Genomic DNA, 27,661 nt, shown 5'->3' with positions numbered 1-27,661 from the left:
ACCTGGGATCCTGGAGATAATATCCAGGTCAGCCACATGAAAGGCAACCTCCATCTCCACTGTACTATAACTCCGGTCCCCATAAACCATTGTTTTGTATATTTGTCAGCTGGTTCTCTGTAGAATCTGGCCTGGACTATTCTTCTATAGAATGAGATGGTTGAATTTTCTGGTGTGTGTGTGTGTGTGTGTGTGTGTGTGTGTGTGTGTGTGTGTGTGTGTGTGTGTGTGTGTAGTATATGAGTTTATGCAGGTAATTATATACTTTTAACACTTGGCAATGGTTTTACTCTTATATATCCTTTTGTCCTTTTTTTTGGTTTTTGGTTTTTGGGCCACACTGGTGATGCTCAGGGTTACTCCTGACTCTGCGCTCAGAAATCACTCCTGGCTTGGGTGGCCATATAGTATGACAGGGAATAGAACCATGGTCTGTCCTAAGTCAGCTGTTATTTTATCCTTTTTTTTTTTTTTTTTTTTTGAGGGGGGCAAACCTGGCAGTGCTCAGAGGTCATTCCTCAGGGGTGGTGCTCAGGGGACAATATGGGGTGCCGGAGATAAAACCTGGATTGACCGCATGCAAGGCAAGCACCCTCCCCACTGTGCTATAATTCCTGCTTCTACTCCTATTCTTTTTATCTTCCACATTTCCAATAGGATTCAGCCACTATTCCCTTCATGTGGGATCCTTGACCCCCGAGCTCTTTTTATCCTGTTTGTTTATTATTGTTGTATTACTAGGTTCTTTTGTTTGTTTCTTTTTTCTTCTCCCATCTCACTGTCTCACAAGCACACTTCTCCAGAACCTTCGACCCTAAAGGGAAGTAAGCCTCAGAGTCTCTGCTCCAATTTCCTTCCCTTCCCGTGGTACCTAAGGTTCATTCCTTTACAGAAGTGCTTTCTGACTCAGCGCAGTCAACACCAAGGTGATCAACCCCTGGCGATGCTGATTTCTCTGCCTTTCCCGGCTTCTCTCTACCCTTTCCCAGCATTCAGGCTGTTCCAAAATGCTGGCCCTCATCAGAAGCTTCTGTAAGTACCGCAGGTTCATGTCAGACCCCAAGAAGCGCCAGGAATATGAGGACTTTCTCCGCCTGGAGCTCTACAACACAAAGGAAAGTGAGTCACTTACTCCATGCCTCTCCTCCTCTGGCCTCTCTTGTACAGAACCTGTCTTTTATGTCTGTCTTGTACCTGCCTTATATCTGGGGCCTTGGCTAAGTCCACTAGGCCTGGAGAAGAAGCAGCTTTTCGCCTGGAAACCAACAAGGAGAGTGAATGTTTCAAATATTTCACTAAGCTCTTTCCTTGAGTCTCTTTAACAGTCTCTTTGTGGGTTCGGGGGCTATGTCCTGAGCATTAAAGGTGCTCAGGGCTTCCTTTCTGGCTCTACGCTCAGGGATTACTCTGAGGTGCTTTGAGGGACCCCAAGGGATGCTGGAGATTGAACCTACTTACTTCTCTTCTTCCTCCTCCCCTGAATCCCACCCCCCACTCCCCACCCCCTGCCAGTTGCAATTTCCCTTGCAAATTCAGGGTCTGAAGTGCTGCCTCTGAGCCTCATTCCCACCTCTTAGATTTCTCCCCCAGTACATCCAGCCGGACCCCTGCCAACCATCAGAACCCAAGGAACTCAGGCTCTGAGAATGGGGATCTTGTACTCGTGAAACGCCGAATCCTTGGCAATCGCATCATCATCGTCAACTTCGCCATGAACGATAATTATTTCTTCTCAGAAATTGGGAAGTAAGTGCCCATCCCCCCCACACACACACACCTGGCTTTCTGCCTTTAGGACTTCCAGAGAAGAGAGAAGAGATACCCTAAATGCAGAATTCCCCCTGACAGTCACACTGGAAACTGTCCAGAAGTTGTCCATGTTCACTCTCTTCTCTTTGCACCCTGGAAATAAGCCTATACCCCCCACATCCCCAATATCGAACTATGCTTTGCACTCCCTAGTGAAGTGCTTGCTTTTTGAAGATGTAAGATGAAAAGATTTTTCCTGCAGCACCCCAAGTTGAATCCAAAGTTTTTTAGTTAAAACAAGGAATTCTAAACAAATTTCACATCTGGGAGCTGAAGTGACAGCACAGCTGGTAGGGCGTTTGCCTTGCATGAGGCCAACCTGGGTTTGATTCCCAGGTTCCAGTCCCCCGAGCCTGCCAGGAGTGATTTCTGAGCGAAGAGCCAGGAGTAACCCCTGAACAAAGCCAGATGTGACCCCAAAACAAACAAAAAACAAATGAAGAAAACATTTCACATCTGGCAGGTGTTTCTAAAATCAATGTACCTTTACTTTACTAGCAAGATCTTGACATAAAGCTAAAGCCATTCCTGTTATTTGAGTGACATGGTTTATTTTTTTAAGCTTTTTAAAACAATTTTTGGTCACACCCAGTGATTTCCAGAGGTTACTCTTGGTGGTGCTCAGAGAACTACATGAGTTGCTGAGGACTGAAACTGGGTTGGCTATGTGCAAGACAAACACCCAATCCACTCTGGCCTGCTGACCCAAGTTGACCCGAGTTTGATCTCTGGCACTCCATATGGTCTCTTGAGCACTACCAGATGTCTATCCCTGATCGAAGAGCCAAGAGTAACCCTTGATTACTGCTGGGTGCGGCTCCAACTCCTACTTGTCACAACTGGTTAAGTTGGTAAATCATGTATCTTAAAATATATCTTAACATGATTTTTAAAAATTGAAGAAAAGTAAGATATGACTTCCAAGGGTCCCTTTAGAAGGAGAAAGAAGGGGAAGGAAGGGAAACCATAGTACACCAGGGAGGGAACTTGGCTTTGCTCTAGGCCAACCCAGGTTCAATACCCAGAATCCCATATGGTCTTCCAAGCCCACCAAGAATGATCCCTGAGGACAGCCAGGTGTGGTCCAAAAAAAAAACAAAAAAACAAAAAAAAACAAAAAAAAAAGGGAGGGGGAGGACTGGCACCATATCACAGCAGAGAGGACATTTGCCTTGCATGCAATTGACAGGCCTTCAATCCTTGGCATCCATATGGTCCCCAGAGCCTGCCAGGTTTAATCCTTGCACTCAGAGCCAGGATAAAGTCCTGAGTATTGCTCCGTGTGACCTAAAGAGTGGGTAGAGGAGAGGAGGGAGACTAAGACAGCTTTAGTTCTTGAAGTGTCAGAGGGAAACTTGTGTCAGGTCTGGTGAGGAAAAAACAGAGTAAGAGTTAAACCAGAGGCTCTGTGAGGAAACACTCAGAAGAAACCCAAGGTGTGTTCCTGTCGGGCTCTGTCTGCTCTTGGATATCTTTTTCCAGATCTAATGAAATCACACCATGGCCCAGGAAGGCTTTGGACTTCTGGGTGTTGGAGGATTGAGGACCTGCCCTCATGGATCCCCATCTTCTCTCACTTCTATTCCCTCCTTAGATTTAATGATCTGGTGTCTTCTGCCCAAGTGCTTCAAATCAACCGAACTTATAACTTCAACGACCTCATCCTCATGAAGGCCAAGATCAACATCATGCTGAGGCTCTACCTCTGCTCTGATCTGCCTCCAAAGCTCCGAGTAAGGGGCTTTCCCCCATCTCTGAGGCCTTTCTCCAGAATAGCAGCCCCAAAGGTTGCAGGCCTCGCTTCCTATCCACAGCTGCCTTCTAGGCTCTGGTGGTGCTTGGGGAACCAGATGGGATGCTGGGAAATCAAACCAGGTCAGCCATTTGTAAGGCCAGCAGCCCTCCCTGCTGTCCTATCACTCTGGCCCTGCATCTGCTCTCTGGAGACTTGGGGACCAAGAAAAGTAGAATCTTCCTGAAGCATGTCATAGGCTCCCACTTTGTGGCAGGTGAACATCTCCGAGTCCCTAAAGGATTCCATCGTCGCCGCTATTGCTGAAGGCCACTTGAACCGAACCATCTTCTTTGGAGCCATTATGTCCCTCTTTCCTGTCATCATGTACTTCTGGAAGAGGTACTGACATTTCCACTTTCCTGAATGAGGTCACAAGTGTACGTACTTTTTTTGGTTGGTTGGTTTTTGGGGTCATTCCCAGAAGTGCTCAGGGCTTACTCCTAGCTTTGCACTCAGGAATAACTTCTAGCAGGGGTAGGGGACCCTATGGGTTGCTGGGGATCAAACCTGGGTCAATTGCATGCAAGGCAAGTGTCCTCCCAACTATACTATCTCTGGCCCCAGTTGGGCACTTTTCATCCTGCCTTTCCCCCTCTGGCTGGTCTCTGGTTTTGTGGGAATTGTGACGGAATATTCTCTCCTCTCTGCTCATACATACCCTCCTGTCTCTCACCACTGATCAAGGTATAGAAGATCGAGTGGGATGTGGGGTGTGGGGCTTGCTTTGCATGTAGCAGACCCAGATTTGATCCCCACCACCCCATTTGGTCCCCTGAGCACCTTTGGGAGTGATTCCTGAGTGCAGAACTAAACACTGCTGAGAATGGCTCTAAAACAAAACAGAACAAAACAAAAATGAACAGGTCCTAAATGGCAAAGTTCGAAGCAGAAGAGAGCAATGAAACAAGTCTACTCAGAACTTCTGATCAGGAACAGGGATAACAGAAAAAGTTAGGAAATGTCTGCATGGAGCTACAAAGAATTGTGGCCCTCTCTGACTGTGCCCCTAATTGTTGATGCCAGTCAGCACAGCACTGTGCACGTTAAATGAGAAATATCTCCCCAGGGGCCAGAGTGATAGCACAGAGGAGAGAACATTTGCTTAGCATTCTATACTGCTGACCCAAGCTTGATCACTGTCATCCCAGAGGGTCCCCTAAGTCTGCCAAGAGTGACTGCTGAGAGCAGAGCCAGGAATAACCCCTGAGTGTTGCTGAGTGGGGCCCAAAAACCAGAAAGAAAAAAAGAAGAAGAAAAAGAAAAATGTACCAACTCTTTGTAATCTGTATTTGGGACTTAACCTTTGGGGCCATAACCAGATCTAGCCCATGTGCATAAATAAACTAGATGGGTTTCCTGATGACCCAGTGCTCCTGTCCCACAGATATTGCACCTGGAAGGTGCTTCGTGCTTATGGAACCCACCAAGAGAAGTTCAAGGAGAAAAGAAGCCCTTCCAAGCCCATCTCCAAGGTCTTGCCTTTGATCCCAGGTATGTGCCCCCTCCTGCTCCTTGGAATGATACGTCCCACTTTAGCAAACCAGAATGGGGGGGAGAAGCCAGACCAGAAGGATCCAGGTGAGCACTTCATGGAAGGGGCAAGGGTTCTCTCCTGACCCCCTCCTAGAAAGGAGTGCTGATATGGTGGTGAGTTTCTGGGTGCATCCCCTTGCCTGCCAGTGATAGGCACCTTTGTCAGGGTGAAGCAAGAGATGGCTGAGGGTGTGCAGAGGGGTGGCTTGGACATGGCATCAGTGGGGAGTTCTCAGTGACTCTTAAGGACAGAGTACCCAGTGTGGCTGGCTAGCCAACTGTTCTCATTTTATTGTATTTATTTAGCTAGCTTGGTTTGGGGGCCACATCTGGCAGTGCTCAGGGCTCAGGGATGACTCCTGGCTCTGATAAGCTCAGGGGTCACTTCTATGGGGTGCCAAGGATTGAACCAGGTCAGGTGGGTGCAAAGACTGTGCCCTCACTGTAGCACTGTGTTTCAGTTCCCAAAGGATCATGGTTACATAAGCATGAGGATGAATTTTCAAATTAGGCATGAATTGAATTACCTCTGGGTGGTGTGATCAAGAGAACTCTGTCATCAATATTTTTAATTTTTATATATTTATAATAAAAATATGTAATATAAGTATATAAGTATATTTATATATTTTATTTATATAAATATATTTATATTTATTTTGTTTTTATATTTGTTTTGGGATCACACCCCACAATGCTTAGGGGTTACTCCTGGCACTGCACTCAGGGATCAATCCTGACCTGGCTTGGGTGACCATATGGAGTTCCAGGTTGGCCACATGAAAGGCAAAGGTCTTACCCTCTATACTATTTCTGTAGTCCTTTGCAGAGTTTTTAGTAGCAGAGTTCTGGGCTTCAATGTTCCATCTCCAAAGCCACTACCAGGGTCAACACCTCTTCACTGACAAGAGGGATTTTAAAAAAAAGGAAAGAGGGACTGGAGCTATAGCACAGTGGGTTGGGTGCTTGCCTTGCACAAAGCAGACCTAAGTTCGATCTCCGGCATTCCATAGGGTACCCTAAGCACCGCCAAGAGTGATCCCTGATCCCTGAGCACCACCAAGAATGGCCAAAGAAACAAAATAAAGTAAAACAAACAAGGAGAGGAAGGAGGGTGGCCAGAAATGCATGGTAGGCCCAGAGTTGGAGTGTCTGCAGTGGGAAGTTCTAGAGGATTTTAGAGCCTTTGACTCAAAAACCAATCAGTTCAAACCTCATAACAAAATATGGAGTGAGGTTTCAAAATGGAACTAAGCTTCCTGCTGTGCCTGGTTCTCACCTCAGTCTGCCCAGACCCCCTCACAAACAGATACCCTACCTCTTGAGACCTCAATGCAAATGTGGGGAACCTCTTGGGTTAGCTCTAGAGAGACTAACCCCCCCAAAAAGGATTAACTAGGCCCCTGGTCAGTGCTCACCTCCTTGTGAAATTGAGTTCACTATCTTGTGACTTTGTCCAACCAGCAGAGTCATCCCAGTATGCAAAAGGTACTTATGGCTACAAGGGCTCATGGTGGTGGTGGGGGGGGGGGGAAGGGGGAAGTAGAGGAGAGAAAGGGAACAGAAAGAGGGAAATGAGGAAGAAGCGACTGCAGAATCCAGAGCAAAGCTCATGCCCCAGGCCTGGACTCCAGGAAAGGCAATTGCCAAAAATTTCAGGTGTCCCAAGTGACAAAAGGCTGCAGGATGGTTTAAATATATAGATCTGGGTCACTTGGGTTGCAGACTTGGAAAGTTCCATGTCTGTCCCTGTGAGGCTGCTGAACTCTGAAAGTCTCATGGCCTCAGACTCAGATCTTCAGGGTGGGGTTTGGTCCACGCTGCCTTCCTGGCTTTGGTCATTTTGCCATATGTGGTCACAAATATTTCTGATATTTGCTCCCCTTTTCTGTCCCACCCTTTAGTAGAACAACCCATGCTAAAGTTCACTTTGCTGAGGGGGATCGAATGGTTTTATCCTCAACAGAATGTATCGCAGATTCCCTCCAAAACGGTGAGTCAGAGGTAGCACAGCAGGAAGGGTGTTTGCCTTGCATGCAGCCAATCCAAGTTCAATCCCTAGCATCCTATATGGTCCCAAGCCTGCCAGGAGTAATCCCTGAGTGCTGCCAGGTGTGGCCCAAAAACAAAAACAAAAACTGAGTTGCAGTAAGTCCAGAAGGAAGTCCACAAGGTATTAAGAAGGTGGCACAGAGGCCAGCAGTGCCAGGCTTCTGTAGGAGCAGGGGGTGATTGACCCCCCAAAGATGGGGAGTCATTTGCTCTGCAGCTCCTAGATGGTCATCCAGGCTCTCCTTGTTTCCATTCTGGACTTAATTCCTCTTAAATGCAGATATCGTGAGCACCTCCCATCTCTGCGGTGACATGGTTATGCCACCTCAATGGTTACCCTCCTCTCCAAGAAGGGCACCTGCTGTCCTGAATTGACTCCCAGTGGCCCAAATTCTGCCTTCGCCTCCTACCTTGGGGAGTGTGGGGAGGTCATGCCAGAATCTTGTTCATTCCACTCACCAGTACCAAATCTGCCTTGGTCTTCATGTGCCTGCCTAGACCAATGGTAAGGCTCATCCAAACAAGGATGGTGCTTCCTCCCTCTCTAGGGTATGCAATGCCAGCCTGCCAGGACTGCTTTCTTACCTAATATCCCCTCCTGGCTTTGTCCAAGCAGCCACTCTGGGATTATTCATGGTCCCTGCCATCCACACAGTTCTAAACTCTTGGGGCCTTACTATTCCTTTGTCCTCCTCTCCCTAAAGTTCTGTTCTCTCTCTCTTGCTCACTGTTCTCTCACTTGCTCTGTTCTCTCTCCTCTCTATCTCCCTCTCCCTCTTTTTATATTAGGAAACTCTGATAAACCTTTCTGAGGCATGATGGTGCAAAAAAGACAGAAGATGGAGCAAGCAGTAGACCTGTTGTCTCCCTTCAGAAGCCTTCTCTGTCCCCCGCATCCAGGGGGACAACAATTCCCTCTGGGCACAGAAGGATGAAAACACCTCCAGGTCATGCCTTGAGTGTCTCTTGTCCAGCTAAGGCTCAGTGCTGCAGAGGAGCTTCTTGGGGCCCCAGTCTTCACCCCTCCACCGCCATCAGCACTGTATACCATTAGCTAAAATAAAGAGTATATAGTCATAGCCCATGGAGCCTCTTGTCTTTGTTTGTTTGGGGACCACACCTGGTGATGCTCAGGGGGTTGCTCCTAGCTCTGAGTTCAGAGCTCTGGCAGGCTCAGGGAATCATCTGGGATGCGGAGAATAGAACCTGAGTCCATCCTGGGTCTGTTGTTTGTAAGGCAAGCACCCTAGTGCTATGCAATCTCTCTGGCCCTACCTCTTGTCTTCTTAAAAAAGAATGGGGGGGGGGAGGGCAAAGATAAAGTACAGTGAGTAGAGTTCTTGTTTTGCATGTACTCAACCCAGGTTTGAGTCCCCAGCACGCCATATGTTCCCCTGAACAAACTACCAAGTGATCCCTGTGCATAGAGACAGGAATAAGCCCTGAGCACCACTGGGCATGGCCTAAAATCAAAGGTAAAACAAAAGAAAAATCCATTTGGAAATTGTAAAGGATCATAATTTATTTATTACAACATGATTCACAATGGTAAACAAAGGGTCTACTTACAGATCATAAAGCACTATATAAAGGCAGGCCATATTCATTCCTGAGAAGGAGGCTACTCTGCCAACATGTTTGTTATTTGATGACTTGATTGATCATTACCATGAAACATAATTTTCTAGAAATGACCGAGCACATTCAAATTACACCATTTGGGGGCAAGAGCAACAACACAGCAGGTAGGACATTTGTCTTGCACACAGCTGACCTAGATTGGATCCCTGGCACCACATATGGTCCTCAGAATCTACAGCATCCAGGAGAAGCCCTGAGTGCTGCCAGGTATAGAACCAACCAAAATCTACGTACCATAAGCCCCCCGAGCTTAGACTGCAGTGAGCAAAGAGCGCTCTCAAGTGAAGGTCACTGATCGCACAGCTGTGGGTGGCACAAAGGGAGACTGAGACTTGAAATCTTCTGGAGAAGTGGCTTTGCAAATCCAACTGGACCACAAAGGAAGAAAAAGAGAACCCGGGCTGTTCCTCCTCCATGGGACTGTCCTGGGCCCCAGAGCCAGAAACAAGTACAACCATTCTCTTTTGCTCCCAAGTTCGATGCCCCTCCTAGTAGCTTGGATAAGCCAATGTTAGGTATTGTCTGGCTGCAGCCCTGAGCTCCATTCCTGTGTGTGGTAGAGCTTCTGGTGGCCTCCAACCTCTGTTAAGACTCTCTAGACCAGGAAGTACCCCAGTTCTGACAGCTAAAGCACAACCAGGCACTGCCAACTTCTGCCTAATCTGAGCAAATGGTCTCAGATAATGCAGACCTTCTCTAAGGATCAGAAACCAGTATAGTGAATAGAAAACCTACAATTACACTAGATCTCAGTCAACACTGAGTGGGAGAATGGAGTGAAGAAGCGAATAAACCTGCTTATCTTACTTTTTTTTTCGGGGCAGGTCCTATCCAGATGTTCCCTGGACTGGTCATTAAGTTCTAAGTCCCCAAGTCATAAAACAGAAATTCAACCTTTTATACCAGACTCTGAGCTGGGGTTGAAATTCTTTGTTGCTGTTTTTTGGCCACACCCAGTGGTACTCAAGGTTAGGACATAGTTGGCTCTATGTCCAAGAATCAATCCTGAAAAGCTCAGGAGATCATACGGAACGTTTGAAAATTTTTTTCCCAACTTTATTGATTTGTTGGCTTTTGGGCCACACCTAGTGGCACTCAAGACTTCATACTCCTGGCTCTACACTCGGAAATCGCCCCTGGCAGGCTGGGGGACCATATGGAATACTGGGAATCGAACCAGGTCCCTCCTGGGCTAGCTGCATGCAAGGCAAATGCCCTACCACTGTGCTATCTCTTGGCCCTGAAATTCTTTAGCTTCAAAGTTCTGCAGTTCAAGAAGGCAACATAAACCCTGACTTGTAAGGCTTCAGTTGGGATGTCATAAATGACAGATACTAAACCAGGGCCCCCTAGGGTTGCTTGGTGCACTGACCAGCAGAGTCTCTGCAAGCAGCCCTTATATATACTGTCACTCAGAGCTTACTTGTCATAAGGTTAAAAGGAATCTAATTGTATTTGTCATCAAATGGAGTGGGTAGGTCTGTACCAAGAAGAGACGCACCAGGTCACTCTCCACGAGAACTCTGGCATCTTAAGAGGCAGAGACAGGGGGAACCCTTGCTCACGACAACTCCCCACATTCCATCTGGCTCCCCACAGTCCTCTCCATCCCATGCCCACAGAGACTTGCTGGTGAGTTTTTCTGAAAGTGATGTGCATAGTCTGTGTTTTTCAGCCTCTGATAGACATACAGGAACAGACTCGGGAATTTCTCCTGGAAATACTGAGAAGGTTCTCCCATAATGGATTTCATGCTGGAAGAAAACGGAAATAGTTAGTTGCTCCTACCAGCTCCCACCTGCTTGTTTTACTGTGGCCCTGGGCCCAGAGATCTCTTCCCCTCCTCTATCTCTAAAGAATGGATCATGGGTGGGGAGGGGAGGCTTTTTGAGCCACACCAGGTGACTTTCAGGGGTTACTCCTGGCTATGCACTCAGAAATCGCCCCTGGCTTGGGGGACCAAATGGGATGTCGGGGATCGAACCAAAGTCCATCGTGGGTTAGGCACGTGCAAGGCAAATGCCCTACCACTGAATCATTGCTCTGGCCCCAGCACTAATATTTTTTGACTAGCAAATACTGAATCAATGGAGCCAGAATGAAAGTACAATGGGGAGGGCACTTGCCTTGCACACAATAGACCTGAATTGAATCCCTGGTACCATATATGGCACCCCCCCCCCAAATCCTCCCACTGTGATTCCTGAGTGTAGAGCCAGGAGACCAGGTATGGCTCAAAATAGACAAAAGAAAATGCTGAATTAGTAACTATATATGGCTTCCTTCACTTGGTGGGGCTGCCCAGAATCTCAAATTGCTTTTACAACTGCAGGGTCTTCACTCCCTGACTCAGTGTCCAATGACTCAGCAGACAATAATCAGGAACTTAAAGAGTCAGCTATGCTGCTCTTTGGCTCATTCCGAAGACCCCTCATTCTGGCCCATTCCCAAACATAGTCAAATAATGATTTTTCTTTCATCAAAATACATCTTTGGGGACCAAAGAGATAGTTCAGGGGTCAAGGCTCTTGCCTCATACACAGCAAAGTCCAGTTTTTTTGAGGATTTTTTTTTTTTGAGTCGCACCCGGCAGAGTTCATGGGTTACTCCTGGCTCTACACTCAGAAATTGTTCCTGGCAGGCTCGGGGAACCATATGGGATGCTGGAATTCGAACTACCATCCTTCTGCATGCAAGGCAAACACCCAGCCTCCATGCTATTTCTCCAGCCCCTGAACACAGAATCATGAGTAGCCCCTAAATTTGACAGGGTGTGGCTCAAACCCCCACTCCCAAAATAATTTTTCCTTTTCTCTTCCTTCTCATCAAATAGCAGGCACATTTATAATTGGCTCTCTTAATCCTTTATTGGTAGGAAAATAATACATACGATTTATTCTTCTTTTCACTGATGTGCTCTCCTATATTACGTATGAACTTCAGCAGATCAGTCACATTGTCTTGATAACCGGAACGGCCCTTCCGTTCATAAAAGTTATTCATTTTCTTCATAATATTTCCATCAATCTAAACAATAAAACATTATACAAATGCATGAAGAACCAATGGTTTTTATAAAGAATTATAACAAATAAAGTACATATCATATACATATTTTGTTTATTTTTGTTTGGGAGATATACTGGCCAATGCTCAGGGCTTACTCCTAACAGGGATGGGGATACGTATGGGATACTGGGGATGAAACCTGGTTTGGCTCTGTGCAAGGCAAGTGCCCTATCTCTCCGCCCCTATAGTTTTACATTTTACTTATTCTCTTAATGAAGCAAGATAGTTTCCATTGAAATTTTCTTACAGGTTTGTGACATCAGGCTGAGAAAATCCTCGAAACTACGCCTGCCCAGTGGGGCCTGACTGAAAAACTGTGAGTGCTGCCTGTGTGTGTCTGTCTACTATCCTGTTGCGTGAACCTCTTGGGAGTGGGCCAAAAAGAGGCTCCAGAAAACTTGCTCTCCCAGAGGACAATTCCAGGGCAGGACTCCATAACGTGAAAACCAGTTATGCTTTGCAGAAGCCGGGTCCCCTGTTTGTGACGTCAGGCTGGGAAAATCCACGAAACTACACCTGCCCAGTAGGGCCCCACTGTGAAAAACTGTGAGTGCTGCCTGTATGTGTCTGTCTACTATCCTGTTGCGTGAACCTCTTGGGAGTGGGCCGAAAAGAGGCTCCAGCAGAGCACTTTGGCTCCGCTTCGCTACGCGGCCGTGCGCTCTTTCTAAGAAAAGAACACCATCGCAGCAAGAAGAAAAAATCACACTAAGAACTGTGCTGGATCACAGAAGCAAGCATTTCTCTCCAGACTGTCTTCTCTGCTGCGTGCTCGGGCCTAAGATTTGATCCTGTGTGAGGCTTCATCCACGGAGGACTCCCCTCCCTTAGAGGCAAGTCGGCCCATCCAAAAAGGGCGGAGCCAGAGGAGTGTGCTGCCTGCATCATTTAACCAATGAATACCACCACAACACGTAGAAAAACCCACAATACAAGTGTGACAATGGGGAAACAACGCAGGCCAGCATCCAGACAGAGAATGAAGAGGACAATTCTGATGACCAGATAATGACCAGCCAACTAATCAACCTCTCAGATAAGGATTTTAGACTAGCAATATGGAAGATGCTCAACGAACTCAAAGAAACTATGGATCGAGTTGAACAGAACACTAATAAGAACCAAGAAAATATGAAGACAGAAATCACAAAACTCCAAACTGAAATAACATGTCATAGTTGAAATAACATGTCATAGTTTTCAGGCCTGAAAAACTCAGTAAACGAAGTGAACAACAAAATGGATAAGCTCTGGGACAGGGTATCAGAAGCTGAGAATAGACTTGGTGCTGTGGAAGATGAGATACATAACAATTCCATACATCAGGAGAGATTGGAAAAAAACTTAAAGCAAATGAGCAGACAATGGAAAAATTAGTCAAAGAATGGGAACAGATGAAAATAGAAGTCTATGATAAGCTCAACAGAAACAACTTAAGAATCATTGGAGTCCCAGAGACCCAGGAAGAAAATTTCCAGGAAGAATCAACGGTCAAGAACATCATTAAAGAGAAACTTCCAGAGCTAAAGAATATATGTGATCAAATCCTGCATGCCCGAAGAGTACCAACCAAAAGAGACCCCAGAAAAACCACCCCAAGACACATCCTAGTCACAATGACGAATCCCACAGATAGAGACAAAATTCTGAAAACAGCAAGATCAAAAGGGGAAATTACGTTCAAGCGAGCATCCTTGAGATTTACAGCAGACCTGTCACCAGAAACACTCAATACCAGAAAGCAGTGGTGGGAAATTGTGACAAGACTGAATGAAATGAATGCTTCACCTAGAATACTGTACCCAGCAAAACTCACTCAAAACCAGTCTTAAGAGAAAAACTGAAAGACCAAATTTAAGACAAGACTAACCAAAAGACACACCAAATTTCGATATAAAGATGGCATTAAATCCCAGGACAATTCTTTCTCTCAATGTCAATGGACTAAATGTACCAGTTAAGAGACACAGAGTGGCTAAATGGATCAAAAAACTCAATCCAACCTTCTGCTGCCTACAAGAAACATACCTGAATGGTCAGAACAAACATAGACTCAAAATAAAAGGCTGGAGAAAAATTATCCAAGCAAACAACAACCATAAAAAAGCTGGAGTGGCCATACTAATATCAGATAATGCAAACTTTATACTCAGGAAGGTTGTAAGGAACAAAGATGGACATTTTATATTAATCAAGGGGTATGTAGAGCAGGAAGAAATAACTCTCCTAAACATATATGCACTGAATGAGGGGCCAGCAAAATATTTAATACAACTGTTGACAAATCTGAAAAATAATATCAATAACAACACAATAATTGTGGGGGACCTCAACACGGCTTTGTCAACACTGGATAGGTCAACCAGACTGAAACCCAACAAGAATATACTAGACCTGAGGAGAGAAATGGAAGAAAGAGGCCTAGTGGATATATATAGGACACTCCATCCCCAGAAATCTGGATACACATTCTTTTCCAATGTACATGGGACATTCTCCAGGATAGACTATATGCTGGCACATAAAACATACCTCCATAATATCAAGAGGATATAAATTTTGCAGACTACCTTCTCTGACCACAAGGCTCTGAAATTATTTGTGAATTCCAAAGGGACTCAGAAGAAAAACTTTAACACCTGGAAGTTAAACAGCCTCATACTGAATAACCAGTGGGTCCGAGATGAAATCAAGGAGGAAATCAAAAGGTTCCTGGAAACAAATGACAATAAAGACACAAACTATCAGAACTTATGGGACACAGCAAAAGCAGTACTGAGAGGAAAATTTATAGCTTTGCAAGCACACATCAGGAAGGAAGAAGGAGCTTACCTGAGTAGCTTAATGACACAGCTATAGAACTAGAAAGTGCTCAACAAAGGACCCAAAAATAGGGAGACAGAAGGAAATAACAAAGCTGAGAGCAGAAATCAACGAAGTGGAAACCCAAAAAACAATCCGAAAGATCAACAAAAGCAGAAGTTGGTTCTTTAAAAAAATAAACAAGATTGATAGACCACTGGCAAACCTAACAAAGAAAGAGAGAGAGAGAAACTTGATAACTCGTATTAGGAATGAAAAAGGAGGGCCCGGAGAGATAGCACAGCGGTGTTTGCCCTGCAAGCAGCCGATCCAGGACCAAAGGTGGTTGGTTCGAATCCCGGTGTCCCATATGGTCCCCTGTGTCTGCCAGGAGCTATTTCTGAGCAGACAGCAAGGAGTAACCCCTGAGCAACAACGGGTGTGGCCCAAAAACCAAAAAAAAAAAAAAAAAAGGAATGAAAAAGGAGAGATCACTACTGATATGACAGAGATTCAAAGGGTAATCAGAAACTACTTTGAGAAACTCTACGCCATTAAAAATGAGAACCTGGAAGAAATGGATAAATTCTTGGACTCTTATAATCTTCCACGGTTGAAGGAATAGGATGTAGCATATCTAAACACCCACATCACTATTGATGAAATTAAAACGGTAATCAAATGTCTGCCCAAAAACAAAAGCCCAGGCCCAGATGGATTCACTAATGAATTCTTTCAAACTTTCCAAGAGGAACTACTACCAATCCTGGCAAGACTCTTTCATGAAATTGAACAAATGGAAACACTTCCAAATAGCTTTTATGAAGCCAACATCACCTTGATACCTAAACCAGACAGAGATGCTATGAAAAAAGAAAATTACAGACCAATATCGCTGATGAATGCAGATACAAAGATCCTCAACAAAATCCTGGCAAATAGGATTCAATGCCTCATTAAGAAGATCATCCACTACGATCAAGTAGGTTTCATCCCAGGAATGCAAGGATGGTTTAACATCCGCAAATCTATCAACATAATACACAACATCAACAACAAGAAAAATAAAAACCACATGATCATATCAATAGATGCAGAGAAAGCATTTGATAAGGTCCAACACCCATTTTTGATCAAAACTCTCAGCAAGATGGGAATGGAAGGAACCTTTCTCAATATAGTTAAGGCCATCTACCACAAGCCAGTGGCAAATATTATCCTCAATGGAGAAAAACTAAAAGCTTTCCCTCTAAATTCTGGCACAAGACAAGGCTGTCCTCTCTCACCACTCCTATTCAACATAGCACTGGAAGTACTTGCTATAGCGATTAGGCAAGAAAAAGATATCAAGGGAATCCAGATAAGAAAGAAAGAAGTCAAGCTCTCACTGTTGGCAGATGACATGATATTCTACTTAGAAAACCCTAAAGACTCTACCAAAAAGCTTCTAGAAACAATAGTCTCATATAGCAAGGTGGCAGGCTACAAAATTAACACGCAAAAATCAATGGCCTTTCTATACACCAATAATAATAAGGAAGAAATGGACATTAAGAAAACAACCCCATTCACAATAGTGCCACACAAACTCAAATATTTTGGAATCAACTTGACTAAAAATATGAAGGACCTATACAAAGAAAACTATAAAACTCTGCTCCAAGGAATAAGAGAGGATACGCGGAAATGGAAACACATACCCTGCTCATGGACTGGCAGGATTAACATCATCAAAATGGCAATACTCCCCAAGGCATTATACAGATTTAATGCTATCCCTCTAAAGATACCCATGACATTCTTCAAAGAAGTGGATCAGGCACTTTTGAAATTCGTTTGGAACAATAAACACCCTAGAATAGCTAAAGCAATCATTGGGGAAAAGAATATGGGAGGAATTACTTTCCCCAACTTTAAACTTTACTACAAAGCAATAGTTATCAAAACAGCATGATATTGGAATAAGGACAGGCCCTCAGATCAGTGGAATAGGCTTGAATACTCAGAAAATGTTCCCCAGACATTCAATCACCTAATTTTTGATAAAGGAGCAGGAAATCCTAAATGGAGCAGGGAAAGCCTCTTCAACAAGTGGTGTTGGCACAACTGGATAGCCACTTGCAAAAAATTGAACTTAGACCCCCAGCTAACATCATGTACAAAGGTAAAATCCAAACGGATTAAAGACCTAGATATCAGACCCAAAACCATAAGATATATAGATCAACACATAGGCAAAACACTCCAGGACATTGAGACTACAGGCATATTCAAGGAGGAAACTGCACTCTCCAAGCAAGTGAAAGCAGAGATTAATAGATGGGAATATATTAAGCTGAGAAGCTTCTGCACCTCAAAGGAAATAGTGCCCAGGATACAAGAGCCACCCACTGAGTGGGAGAAACTATTCACCCAATACCCATCAGATAAGGGGCTAATCTCCAAAATATACAAGGCACTGACAGAACTTTACAAGAAAAAAACATCTAATCCCATCAAAAAATGGAGAGAAGAAATGAACAGACACTTTGACAAAGAAGAAATACAAATGGCCAAAAGACACCTAAAAAATGCTCCACTAATCATCAGGGAGATGCAAATCAAAACAACGATGATATACCACCTCACACCACAGAGAATGGCACACATCACAAAGAATGAGAATAAACAGTGTTGGCGGGGATGTGGAGAGAAAGGAACTCTTATCCACTGCTGGTAGGAATGCCGTCTAGTTCAACCTTTATGGAAAGTGATATGGAGATTCCTCCAAAAACTGGAAATCGAGCTCCCATATGATCCAGCTATACCACTCCTAGGAATATACCCTAGGAACACAAAAATACAATACAAAAACCCCTTCCTTACACCTATATTCATTGCAGCACTATTTACCATAGCAAGACTCTGGAAACAACCAAGATGCCCTTCAACAGATGAATGGCTAAAGAAACTGTGGTACATATACACAATGGAATATTATGCAGCTGTCAGGAGAGATGAAGTCATGAAATTTTCCTATACATGGATGTACACGGAATCTATTATGCTGAGTGAAATAAGTCAGAGAGAGAGAGAAAAACACAGAATGGTCTCACTCATCTATGGGTTTTAAGAAAAATGAAAGACATTCTTGCAATAATAATTTTCAGACACAAAAGAGAAAAGAGCTGGAAGTTCCAGCTCACCTCAGGAAGCTCACCACAAAGAGTGATGAGTTTAGTTAGAGAAATAACTACATTTTGAACTGTCCTAATAATGAGAATATATGAGGGAAATGGAGAGTCTGTTTAGAGTACAGGTGGGGGTCGGGTGGGGAGGAGGGAGATTTGGGACATTGGTGATGGGAATGTTGCACTGGTGATGGGTGATGTTCTTTACATGACTGAAACCCAAACACAATCATGTATGTAATCAAGGTGTTTAAATAAAATAAAAATAAATAAAAAAATAAATGGCTAAAAAAAAAAAAGAAAATTTCTTACAAAGATGTAAGGAGAAAAATAGAGAAGTATATATTTAAGAGAATCTGAGCTTCTCCAGAGTGGAAAACAAACAAACAAACAAACAAACAAAGACATAGTCCAGCAAGTGATAAACGTGTTGAAGGAAAACATGGGCTTGAAGGGCAAACCTATTTCCTAATTTTAAACTTTTTTGGTATGGGGCCACTCCCAACAGTGCTCAGGGCCACTCCTGGCTCTGTGCTCAAGGATTATTCCTGGCAGTGCTTGGGAGATCAGAGGTGGTGCCAGGATTTGAACCAGGGAGGCAGCCTCTGGCCCCAGAGAGTATTAAGTTTCTGTCTTTTCCTGCCATGCTGCCATGTCAAGTAGCATTTTATTCTGTTAAAAATTCTGTTTTCCAAGGCTCAAAGTGAATAGTACATTGGGGCGGGAGCTTGCCTTGCATATGGCTGACTCAGGTTCAATCCCCAACACTCCATGGGGTCCCCTAAGCCCTACCAGGAATGACCTCTGAGCACAGAGCCAGGAGTAAGCCCTGAGCATTGCCAGATGTGGCCTAAAAACCAATCAATTAACTTTTTAAAATCTGTTTCCCCAAGATTGCAGTCATAGCACGGCAGGGAGGGTGCTTGCTTTGCACAGGGCTAACCCAGGTTTGATCCTCAGCAACGCACAGGGTCCCAGGAGTACTGCCAGGAGTGATCCTTGTGAGTAGAGCCAGGAATCAGCCCTGAACATTGCCAGGTATGGCCACCCAACTCCCCTCCCCCAAAGAAAACTTCTGTTTCCCATAAGTAACACAGTTTCCCTGGCCCCTGTGTATCTCAGGACAGTAGTTTCTAGATGGATGTTCCTGGATCCCCTCCATGGATTTTGGATTTGGGTGTGTGAGTGTGAGTGTGTGTGTGTGTGTGTGTGTGTGTGTGTGTGTATATGTGCATCTTGTATTTTGAGTGGGTGTGTGTATGGGAGGGGTGTGTGTTTTGTATTTTGAGCCATGGGTTTGGGATTTGGGATGTGTGTGTGTGTGTGTGTGTGTGTGTGTGTGTGTGTGTTGCATTTTGAGCCAGACCCAGTAGTGCTCAGGAGTTATTTCTGGCTGTGTGTGTGTGTGTGTGTGTGTGTGTGTGTGTGTGTGTGTTGTATTTTGGGCCATACCCAGCAGTACTCAGGAGTTACTCCTGGCTCTGCAGTCAGGAATCTCTCCTGTTGAGGATGGAACTCAGGTCAACTGCATGCAAGGTAAATGCCCTCCCCGCTGTACTATTGCTCTGGCCCCTGACACACTCCAGTAGAGACACCCCTGCAAATTTTCCAGGGCATCAGTCATGCAAGAGGGGCCACAGACAGACAATAAGAAGTGTCTGTGTCTGTCCCATCATGCACCAGGCCCACAGCACACTTTTCCCAAGTCTTACACAGCCCGCAGTGGGTCCAGCATCCCCGTCCCGGGTTTGCATCATCTCAGTGGCTCTCACAGGACCTTGCTGGGCCCCTTTCTGTAGACAAGGATAGAGGGAAAAGGGAAACGGCTAGGAGCTTGGGGCCAGGTCTGTCCTAATGAGTCTGCACAGTGTCTGTCCATGGAACCAACTTCAGAGAGGGGAGACTAGCTGGGGAGACTAGACTTGGACCAGAGACAGACCCCTGGTCCAAGTCCTCCCTGGGCCAGGTCAAGAGGAAGATCAAAGTGAGGCAAGAGAGTAGACACCATTGTACCAACCCCTCTCCCAGCCCTACCTGGAGAAGCTCTTACCTTGCTTGTCCACTGGGTGAAATCTCTTGAATGCCCAGCCGGGTCAGTGTTCAAGATCTGCACGAGTTTACCGTTGCTGTTTGGGGTTTTGATATCCGATTCATTTCCCACATCACGAAGAGCACGGTAGCGTCTGAGAACAGAGAAGGCACAAATGCATGTTACAGCCTTTGTTATAGCCTCAGAAACTTGACACAGTTAGGCTTGGGTATGCCCTCAAAATCATGTCTCTTAAAAACTTGAAAAGCCAGAGAAAAGGGGCCAGAGAGAAAGCACAGCGGTAAGGCATTTGCCTTGCATGTGGCAGACCCGGGACAAACCCTGTTCGATTTCTGTCATCCAAAATGGTCCCCCGAGCTTACCAGGAGTTATTTATGAGCACAGAGCCAGGAGTAACCCTGAGCATCGCTGGATATGGCCCAAAAACCAATCAATTAATAAATAAATAAACTACTTAAAAAACAAAAGCCAGGGCCCGGAGAGATAGCACAGCGGCATTTGCCTTGCAAGCAGCCAATCCAGGACCAAAGGTGGTTGGTTCGAATCCCAGTGTCCCATGTGGTCCCCCGTGCCTGCCAGGAGCTATTTCTGAGCAGACAGCCAGGAGTAACCCCTGAGCACCGCTGGGTGTGGCCCAAAAACCAAAAAAAAAAGCCAAAGACAAGGTCCAGCAGGTAAGGGGTTTACCTAGTATATGGACAACCCTAATTTGATTCCCCAACACCACATGGTTGCTTGAGCACCACTGAGAGGACCCCCAAAGCACAGAGCCAGGAGTAATCCCTGAGCACTGTCAAGTGTAGATCCCCAACCCCCCCAAAAAAAATAGCAAATAAATAAAAATGACCAGGAGAGAACTGGAGCAATAGGACAGCAGGGTGCCTGTTTTGCAGGTGGCCAGTTCAGATTCAATCACCAGCATCCCATAGGGTCCCCCAGCCCACTAGTAGTGATTCCTGAGTGCAAAGCCAAGAGTAACATCTGAGAAAAAATGGGTGTGTGTCCCTCTAAAAATAAAACAAACTTGCAAGAGTAGGGTCTGATGTGTGAGCACACTGTTCCAAAAAGAAACACAGAAATTTGAGAGGTCAAGACACTCCTAATGCTAAGCAAAGAGAAAATTCTGATCTCCAGAAAACCCATGAGACCCTGGCCCATGCCACATCAGAGTGACAGAAAGTTTACATGTTGCCTTGCATGGCCTAGGAAGGTCAGGGTTAAATACTACTATGAGTGTGTCCATAAGGTGCCATTACACCAGCTTCCCATTTGAGTCAGGCACTCAGTACAGCAGACCCCTTGCCATGAGGTATGGGCATCTTGAAATCCTTTGGGGTCACTTGGACCCCAAAAGGCTGGTTTCCTCTGGACCTCCACCTTGCAGAGGGCAGGTAAGTGGTGGTGAAGGGGAACAACTTTCTTTGCTTCTGTATTGCCTCATCCATTTCCTGGTTAAAAGTAAAAAAAAAACAAAACAAAACAAAAAAAACCCTCATGGGGTTTTTCTGGGATTTGGCAATATGGGGCTGGGATCACACCTGGCAATTCTCAGGGCTTACTCCTTGATCTGAGCTCAGGGATCATCCTGAAGGCTCAGGATTCTATATGGGATGCCAGGAATCAAACCCAGTTCAACCTTGTGCAAAGCCAATACCTTCCCTGCTATACTATGACTCCAACTCCAAGACCCTTATGATTTTCTATCTCAGGTAGGTCCATATGGGGTGCTGGGATCAAACCTAAATCAATCGCATGCAAAGCAAGTGCCCCCTCCATTGTCCTATCGCTCTGGCTTCAATATGTCCTCTATAGTATACTGTCAATACGATGAATAGATGATTAAGATGAGTGAAATCTACCCCTGTATATCATCTCTTTGTGCTGCCTCTCACAAGACCCTTGATTATTGTACCTTTGGCAGCACTGGGATCCACAGCCTGGCTGGCACTTACTTCTCTGAACTCCAGAAGAAGGGGTGCCCCAGCAGTTCTGGCAAGAGGCCCTGGGGCTTGTCCCCTGGGCAGAACAGGCACTGGAGGAGGTCCTGAGTCTCTTCATCTGGGCAAAGCTTCTTCCCCTCCTCTTCACTCTTAGCCTTCAGTTTCTCCCAGGAGATGTCACCCTTCTGAGCCACATACAGAACCAGCAGCCCCAGGGCCTAGGAAGGACACAGGCAGAGCAAAGGTGCTTCTCAGCATTCACCTTGGTAAGGAAGAGAAGACAGTGCCAGGCATAGATCTTCAGGGGTTTGTCTAAATAAGTCTCTGCCATGGACATTTCCAAGAAGCAAAATTCCAGAGGCTGCCAGGAAACGCTGCTTATGATTTGAACTGGATCCTAAAGTGCTGAAATCATGTATAGGAATTCTGAAGGAACTGGGGGGAATGGTATAGGAGAAGAACCACCCAATCAAATCTATTGGAAGGTTTTCATTTATGGAGAAAGTGCGAGATGCAGAGACAAAGGAAGGGGCTATAGCAGAAAATATGGTAATTAGTGCCCTCCATCGGCTGCTGGAAATTCGGTAATGAGCATCCTCCACCAGGCAGCAGAAAATATGGTAATGAGAGCCCTCTACTGGGCAGTAACGAGCACCCATATCAGGCAATAGGAAAATATGGTAATGATGCCCTCCACTAGGCTGCATGATATGGTTATTAGCGCCCTCCACCATGTGGCAGAAAAATGGTAATGAGCAACTCCACCAGGCTACAGGAAATATGGTAATAAGCGCCCTCCACCAGGCTGCTGAATACTGCAATGAGCACCATACACAGGGCTTCAGGAAATACAGTAATAAGATCCTCCACCAGGCTTCAGGAAATAAGGTAATGAGCAACCTCCATTTTCCAGGCACTGGGAAATATGTAACGAGTAAAAAGAGAGGCTAGACTTTGGAGAAAGGAGCCTCCTATGGAAATTACCTTCAGATCTGTCTTGATTTCCTCATCTCCCGCCTTATCGGTGCTCTTGTCAAAATCAGCCAGCCACACAGCATTCTTGGAATCTAAGGGAAAGATGGTGGAGGGGCCTTAAAAGGCTCATTTCTGTGGAGTGAGTCATAAGCTTAAATACACCAGCCCCAGGGCCCTTGCCAGCCTCTTACAAGAAAGCGAAACTGGAGCCTGCCTCTGCTTTGCTCTGTGCACCTCAAAGCCCTGTAAAACTAAATGAGATGGCAACTTGCTTGAAGTCTGCCAAGAGTAGCACTTCCGTTAGTTTTTTCCAGGCCAGAGGCTAGAGGAGGATGGGAATATAATCAACATCCTAGGTGGGCAATGCCTGAACCAGGAGCATAGAGTTCAAAGAACCCAGCCAATAAGTCTGCTACTGTCCTTTAAAGGGTGAAGACATCAGTTACGAGAATCCCTGTAACTGCAATGGAGGACAGTTGGGACTGGAGTATATATAGCCAGAGCCTGCCTGCTGGTCAGAGAGAGTCTGCTGGCCTGGGAGTCCAGGGGGTTATAGCCAGCTATGACTGACCTACTGGCCTTCCTGCCAGCCTGAGCGGCAGTGAATCAAGTCCAGAGAGAGGCTGCCTCCCTGCTTGCCTCCGTGCTTGACCATGTTCTTGCTGTAACTGTTACTCCTGTGTCCCAGGATTGTGTGGTGTCTCATTACATTGTGTCTCTTGGTACAGTCTCTCTGTCTCTGTCTCTGTCTCTCTCTCTCTCTCTCTCTCTCTCTCTCTCTCTTTCTCTCTCTCTCTCTCTCTCTCTCTCTCTCTCACTCACTCACTGTCTCTGTCTCTGTCTCTCTCAGGAATGAAGAAGGGAAGGTGCATTCACGGCAACTGCTTAACACAGCTTCAGTCCAAATATAGAATTGCACAGAAACCAACTAATCCCAGCATTCTGGTTCCCAGTGGCAACCAGGACTAGTGGCACACTGCCTTCCTAATGCACTTTTTCTTCGGGGTTTGACCTGGGGAAGATTGGGGCCACATCCAACAATGCTCAGGGCTCACTCCTGGCTGGCTTCAGGAGACCAGTGCCGGGAACAAACCTAGGTTGGCTGTGTGCAAGACAAGTACCTGACCTACTCACCAGAACCTCCTCACCCTCTTTTGAGTCTTTCTGGGTCCACAGAAAGTGTGGTAGATGACCGAGAGAGCTCAGAACGAAACAAAAAGCATAGAACCCGTATCCATTCTCTACCAGCAAAGTTCTGGACAAGAATCTGATGAGGAAGACGCTGGCCAATAAGACGAGCAATCCCAACCATGAGCTTCTCAAACCCCTTCATCCTGATTGTGGGCTCAGCGATAAAGAAAAATGAATGCGTCAGAAAAACGAATGATTCCACAAAAAGCATTATACGTGGAAAAGGCGGTAAAGAAGGGGACCCCAGTCTGGCCTAAGTTTTGTGACTAGTCAAGGAGCTGGGCACAGGGCTCAGTGCCCAGATGGAGCTGAGCTGAGCCACATTTGGAAAATGCCCGCGTGGGGCCTGTGGTTTTCCGAAGGTGATTTGCAAGCGCTACACTGGGTAGCACAGTGGGGAGGGCGTTTGCCTTGTACAAGGCAGATCTGATCTGTAACCCTGGCATCCCATCTGAAAGCCCAGGAGTAACTCCTGAGCACCACTGAGTGTGAACAAAAATCCCTCCAGAGCTGTATCTTCCGGGACCCCATTACGTGTCAGCATATTCCCCCAGCATCCAGGCGGATGGAAGAGAGGGATTCCCTCATCCCTCTGAGCACATCTCCTATAGCCTGGATGAACTAAACCACATCACGATTCCCTAGGCTTGCTTCCATCTCCATGCAACACCCTCTTTCCCGCAGTGGCCCAAGAAAAAGCTCAGGTTCTCAAGGGCTGCACCTATCAAAACATTGCGCGGCTGCAGGTCCTGATGCGCGCAGCCGCTGCGATGCAACTTGTCCAAGGCCTCGAAGAGCGAGGAGCACACGGACTGAGCGAAGTCATCTTCCTGCGAGCTCTTCTTGCTCCTGGCAGCTGCCCGGGCTCCCTGCAGGAGCTGTTCCTCCAGGTTGCGCTCGCACAGCGCCAGGCACACGAACAAGCAGCCGCTGTGCTTTTCGCAGCCGTAGAGGGTCAGGAGGTGCCCTTGCTGGCGGTGCTTCTGCAGGCAGGCCAGCTCCTTCTGGCCGGGCTCGCTGCCCTCGTGGAAGCGCTTCACGGCCACCTCCTGCCCTTCGTAGAAGCCCAGGTACACGCCGCCTTCTGAGGTGTCGGCCACCTTGTACTCGGGGTCGATGAAGATCTTGAGGCGGCCCAGCATGGGGCGGTAGGTGTCTCGGAGGTGCATCAGGGCGCGGCCCCAGCGGGGACTCTGCACCTTCCAGGGGGTCGCGGGGGCCTGCAGGTGGTCGCGGGCTCCGTGCTGTCGAAGCAGCTGCACCAAGGCCCGGTTGTAGCTGCGCCGGGCCATCATCACCAGGTCCCCGCAGTCGGTGCTGGCGCCCCGGAGACACAGTCGCTGGGCCGCGTCGTTGAGGCCTAATTGCACAGCCACCTGCAGCGCCGTGCTCAGCTCGCGGTCCGTGGCGTCCACGTCGAGCTGCTCCTGCTCCAGAAGCAGCCGCGCCACGTCTTCGTGCCGCCGCTCCAGGGCCAGCATCAAGGGCGTCTTGTGGCGCTCGCACCGCACGCGCACGTCCACGCCGTGGGCCAGCAGCAGGCGCGCCACGGCCTCCGCGCTCTTCTCGCGAGAGTTCCACAGCGCGTAGATGAGCGCGTTGCGGCCGCAGTTGTCCCGGATGTTCACTTCCGCCCCCAGTTCCAGCAGCGCTTTCACCACTGCCGGGTGGCCGTACTCCGCCGCGCGCATGAGCGCCGTCGCGCCGCCTTTCCGCAGCCGCGCCTGCTCCTTCCGGGCCGGCTGCCGCAGGTTCACTTCCGCCCCGTTCGCGTGCAGGAACCTCGCGGCGGCCTCGTGGCCGTACATGGCGGCCTCCATGAGCGCCGTGAAGCCGTTGTGGTCGCACTCGTCCACCCGGGCGCCCTTGGAGAGGAAAAGCTCCAGCAGGCCGACGTGGCCCATGATGCCCGCGATGATGAAGGGGGTGGCCCCGTTCCTCTTCCTCAGCAGAGGGTCGGCGCCGTGCTCCAGCAGAAGAGACACCAGGTCCTCGCGGCAGTTCTGCACGGCTGCATGCAAGGGGGCCCAGCCGCCTTCCTCCTCCTGAGCATTCACACAGGCGCCGGTCTCCAGCAGCGACTGGACTTGCTCCATGTCCTCCCTCAACACCGCGTTGAACAGAAGATGCTTTTCCCGATCATTGCTGCAGGCCCCGGCCTGGCTGGGGCTGTTGCTCTGCATGACCCAGCTGCAAATTTCCACCCAAAAGCACACGACAGAAGGAATCTGTCAGGAATCTACAGCATTAAGGAGCCTCCATGAAGTCTCTGGTTATGCATATGGCATTGGAAACGGCGATTTGCTCGTCCTTTTGGACCTTGGGGGTTCTGCCTGTGGAGGAGATGGAGTATATGATTGTGTTGTTGTATTTGTAGTTTCCATTTGCAGTGTTTGGGATTGCAACCAGATCTTGCATACGCACAAGGCATGCTCTGCCACTGAATCCCAAGACCCACCCCCCAGAATTCTGTCCCTTCAGAATGAGGAGGAAACTGTGAAGGAAGAGAAATTGGTTCTCCGAGCAACTATTTTGAAAGGCATCAGTTGCAGAATATATGTATATTTAAGAATAAGAGAGGACTGGAGAGATAGTACAATGGGGAGGGTGCTTGTCTTTTATGTGGCTGACCTGGGTTTAATCCCTGGTAACCCAGGTGGCCCCCTGAGCCCTGCTAGGAGAGATCCCTGGGTGCAGAGTGGAATAAATCTTAATCATTGTTGAGTGAACTTCAAAATCCAAAATAACTTATCCTAAGTTCTGGCCCCCACCCCCCCGGATCCTCTACCAGTGGTCCTCAAACTTTTTAAACAGGTGGCCAGTTCACTGTCCCTCAGACCATTGGAGGGCTGGACTATATAGCAAAAACAAAAATTATGAACAAATTCCAGTGGACACTTCATATCACATCTTATTTTGAAGTAAAAAACAAAATAGGGGCCGGGCGGTGGCGCTAATGGTAAGGTGCCTGCCTTGCCTGCTCTAGCCTCGGACAGACCGCGGTTCGATCCCCCGGCGTCCCATATGGTCCCCCAAGCCAGGAGCGACTTCTGAGCGCATAGCCAGGAGTAACCCCTGAGCATTACCGGGTGTGGCCCAAAAACCAAAAAAAAAAAAAAAAAAAAATAGGAATAAATACAATATGTGGCCTGTGAGCCATAGTTTGAAGACCACTGCGCATCTTCACCACGAATTGGCCCTCTACCAGTATGGACCCTAGATCTGTACCGACTGGGCACAGCCTGGGCTCTTTTATCAACATCAGAAAAGTTTTGAAGATCAGAGTCTCTCCCAAACCCTAAGAAGGATGGGACCCCTCCTATCAGGAGACACTCCTACGGAGAATGAAAGGCCCAAAGCCACCTTCCAGCTCATCATTTTGACTTGACCCTCACATCTTTTCATTGGCTAAGTCTATGTAATCCTGATGTTACAGGGAGACCATAAAGGCAGAGTAGCCTAGGGAAATTGGAGATTGTCTAGACATGTATGAAACTATCTTGGCACATACTTGCCCCAGGGTGGGCTAACATGCTAACCTGACAGTGAAAACTATGATTGAGGAGAACCTTTCCTGGAACTCGAAGAAAGACATTGGGGGTAGACAAATTAGTATGCCTGGAGCCTGTAGATG

General features: G+C 46.9%; 2 protein-coding genes across 2 annotated transcripts in view; one reads left to right on the top strand and one right to left on the bottom strand.

Moving 5' to 3' along the window:
* The window catches only part of RGSL1 (regulator of G protein signaling like 1), a 37,231-nt gene extending 29,533 nt beyond the window's left edge, over positions 1-7,698 (top strand). The window contains exons 16-22 of the mRNA XM_049777580.1: positions 990-1,119; positions 1,578-1,746; positions 3,404-3,542; positions 3,819-3,943; positions 4,989-5,095; positions 7,042-7,130; positions 7,540-7,698. Of these exons, the coding sequence (XP_049633537.1) occupies positions 990-1,119; positions 1,578-1,746; positions 3,404-3,542; positions 3,819-3,943; positions 4,989-5,095; positions 7,042-7,130; positions 7,540-7,698 (918 nt within the window). The remainder of the gene's footprint in view (positions 1-989; positions 1,120-1,577; positions 1,747-3,403; positions 3,543-3,818; positions 3,944-4,988; positions 5,096-7,041; positions 7,131-7,539) is intronic.
* Positions 7,699-10,382: 2,684 nt separating this feature from the next.
* Positions 10,383-26,210, bottom strand: RNASEL (ribonuclease L). The gene is made up of 6 exons (XM_049776463.1): positions 24,749-26,210; positions 22,846-22,928; positions 21,874-22,079; positions 19,922-20,054; positions 11,721-11,857; positions 10,383-10,584 (listed from the first exon to the last, which is right to left on the bottom strand). Exons 1-6 carry the CDS (start codon positions 26,208-26,210, stop codon positions 10,392-10,394), a joined length of 2,214 nt encoding a protein of 737 aa, XP_049632420.1. The 3' UTR covers positions 10,383-10,391.
* Positions 26,211-27,661: the final 1,451 nt, after the last annotated feature.

Source organism: Suncus etruscus, chromosome 7, assembly GCF_024139225.1.
Source record: "Suncus etruscus isolate mSunEtr1 chromosome 7, mSunEtr1.pri.cur, whole genome shotgun sequence".
Classification (NCBI taxonomy): domain Eukaryota; kingdom Metazoa; phylum Chordata; class Mammalia; order Eulipotyphla; family Soricidae; genus Suncus; species Suncus etruscus.
Note: the sequence above shows the minus strand (reverse complement) of the source record. Positions and strands in the feature narration are given on the sequence as shown.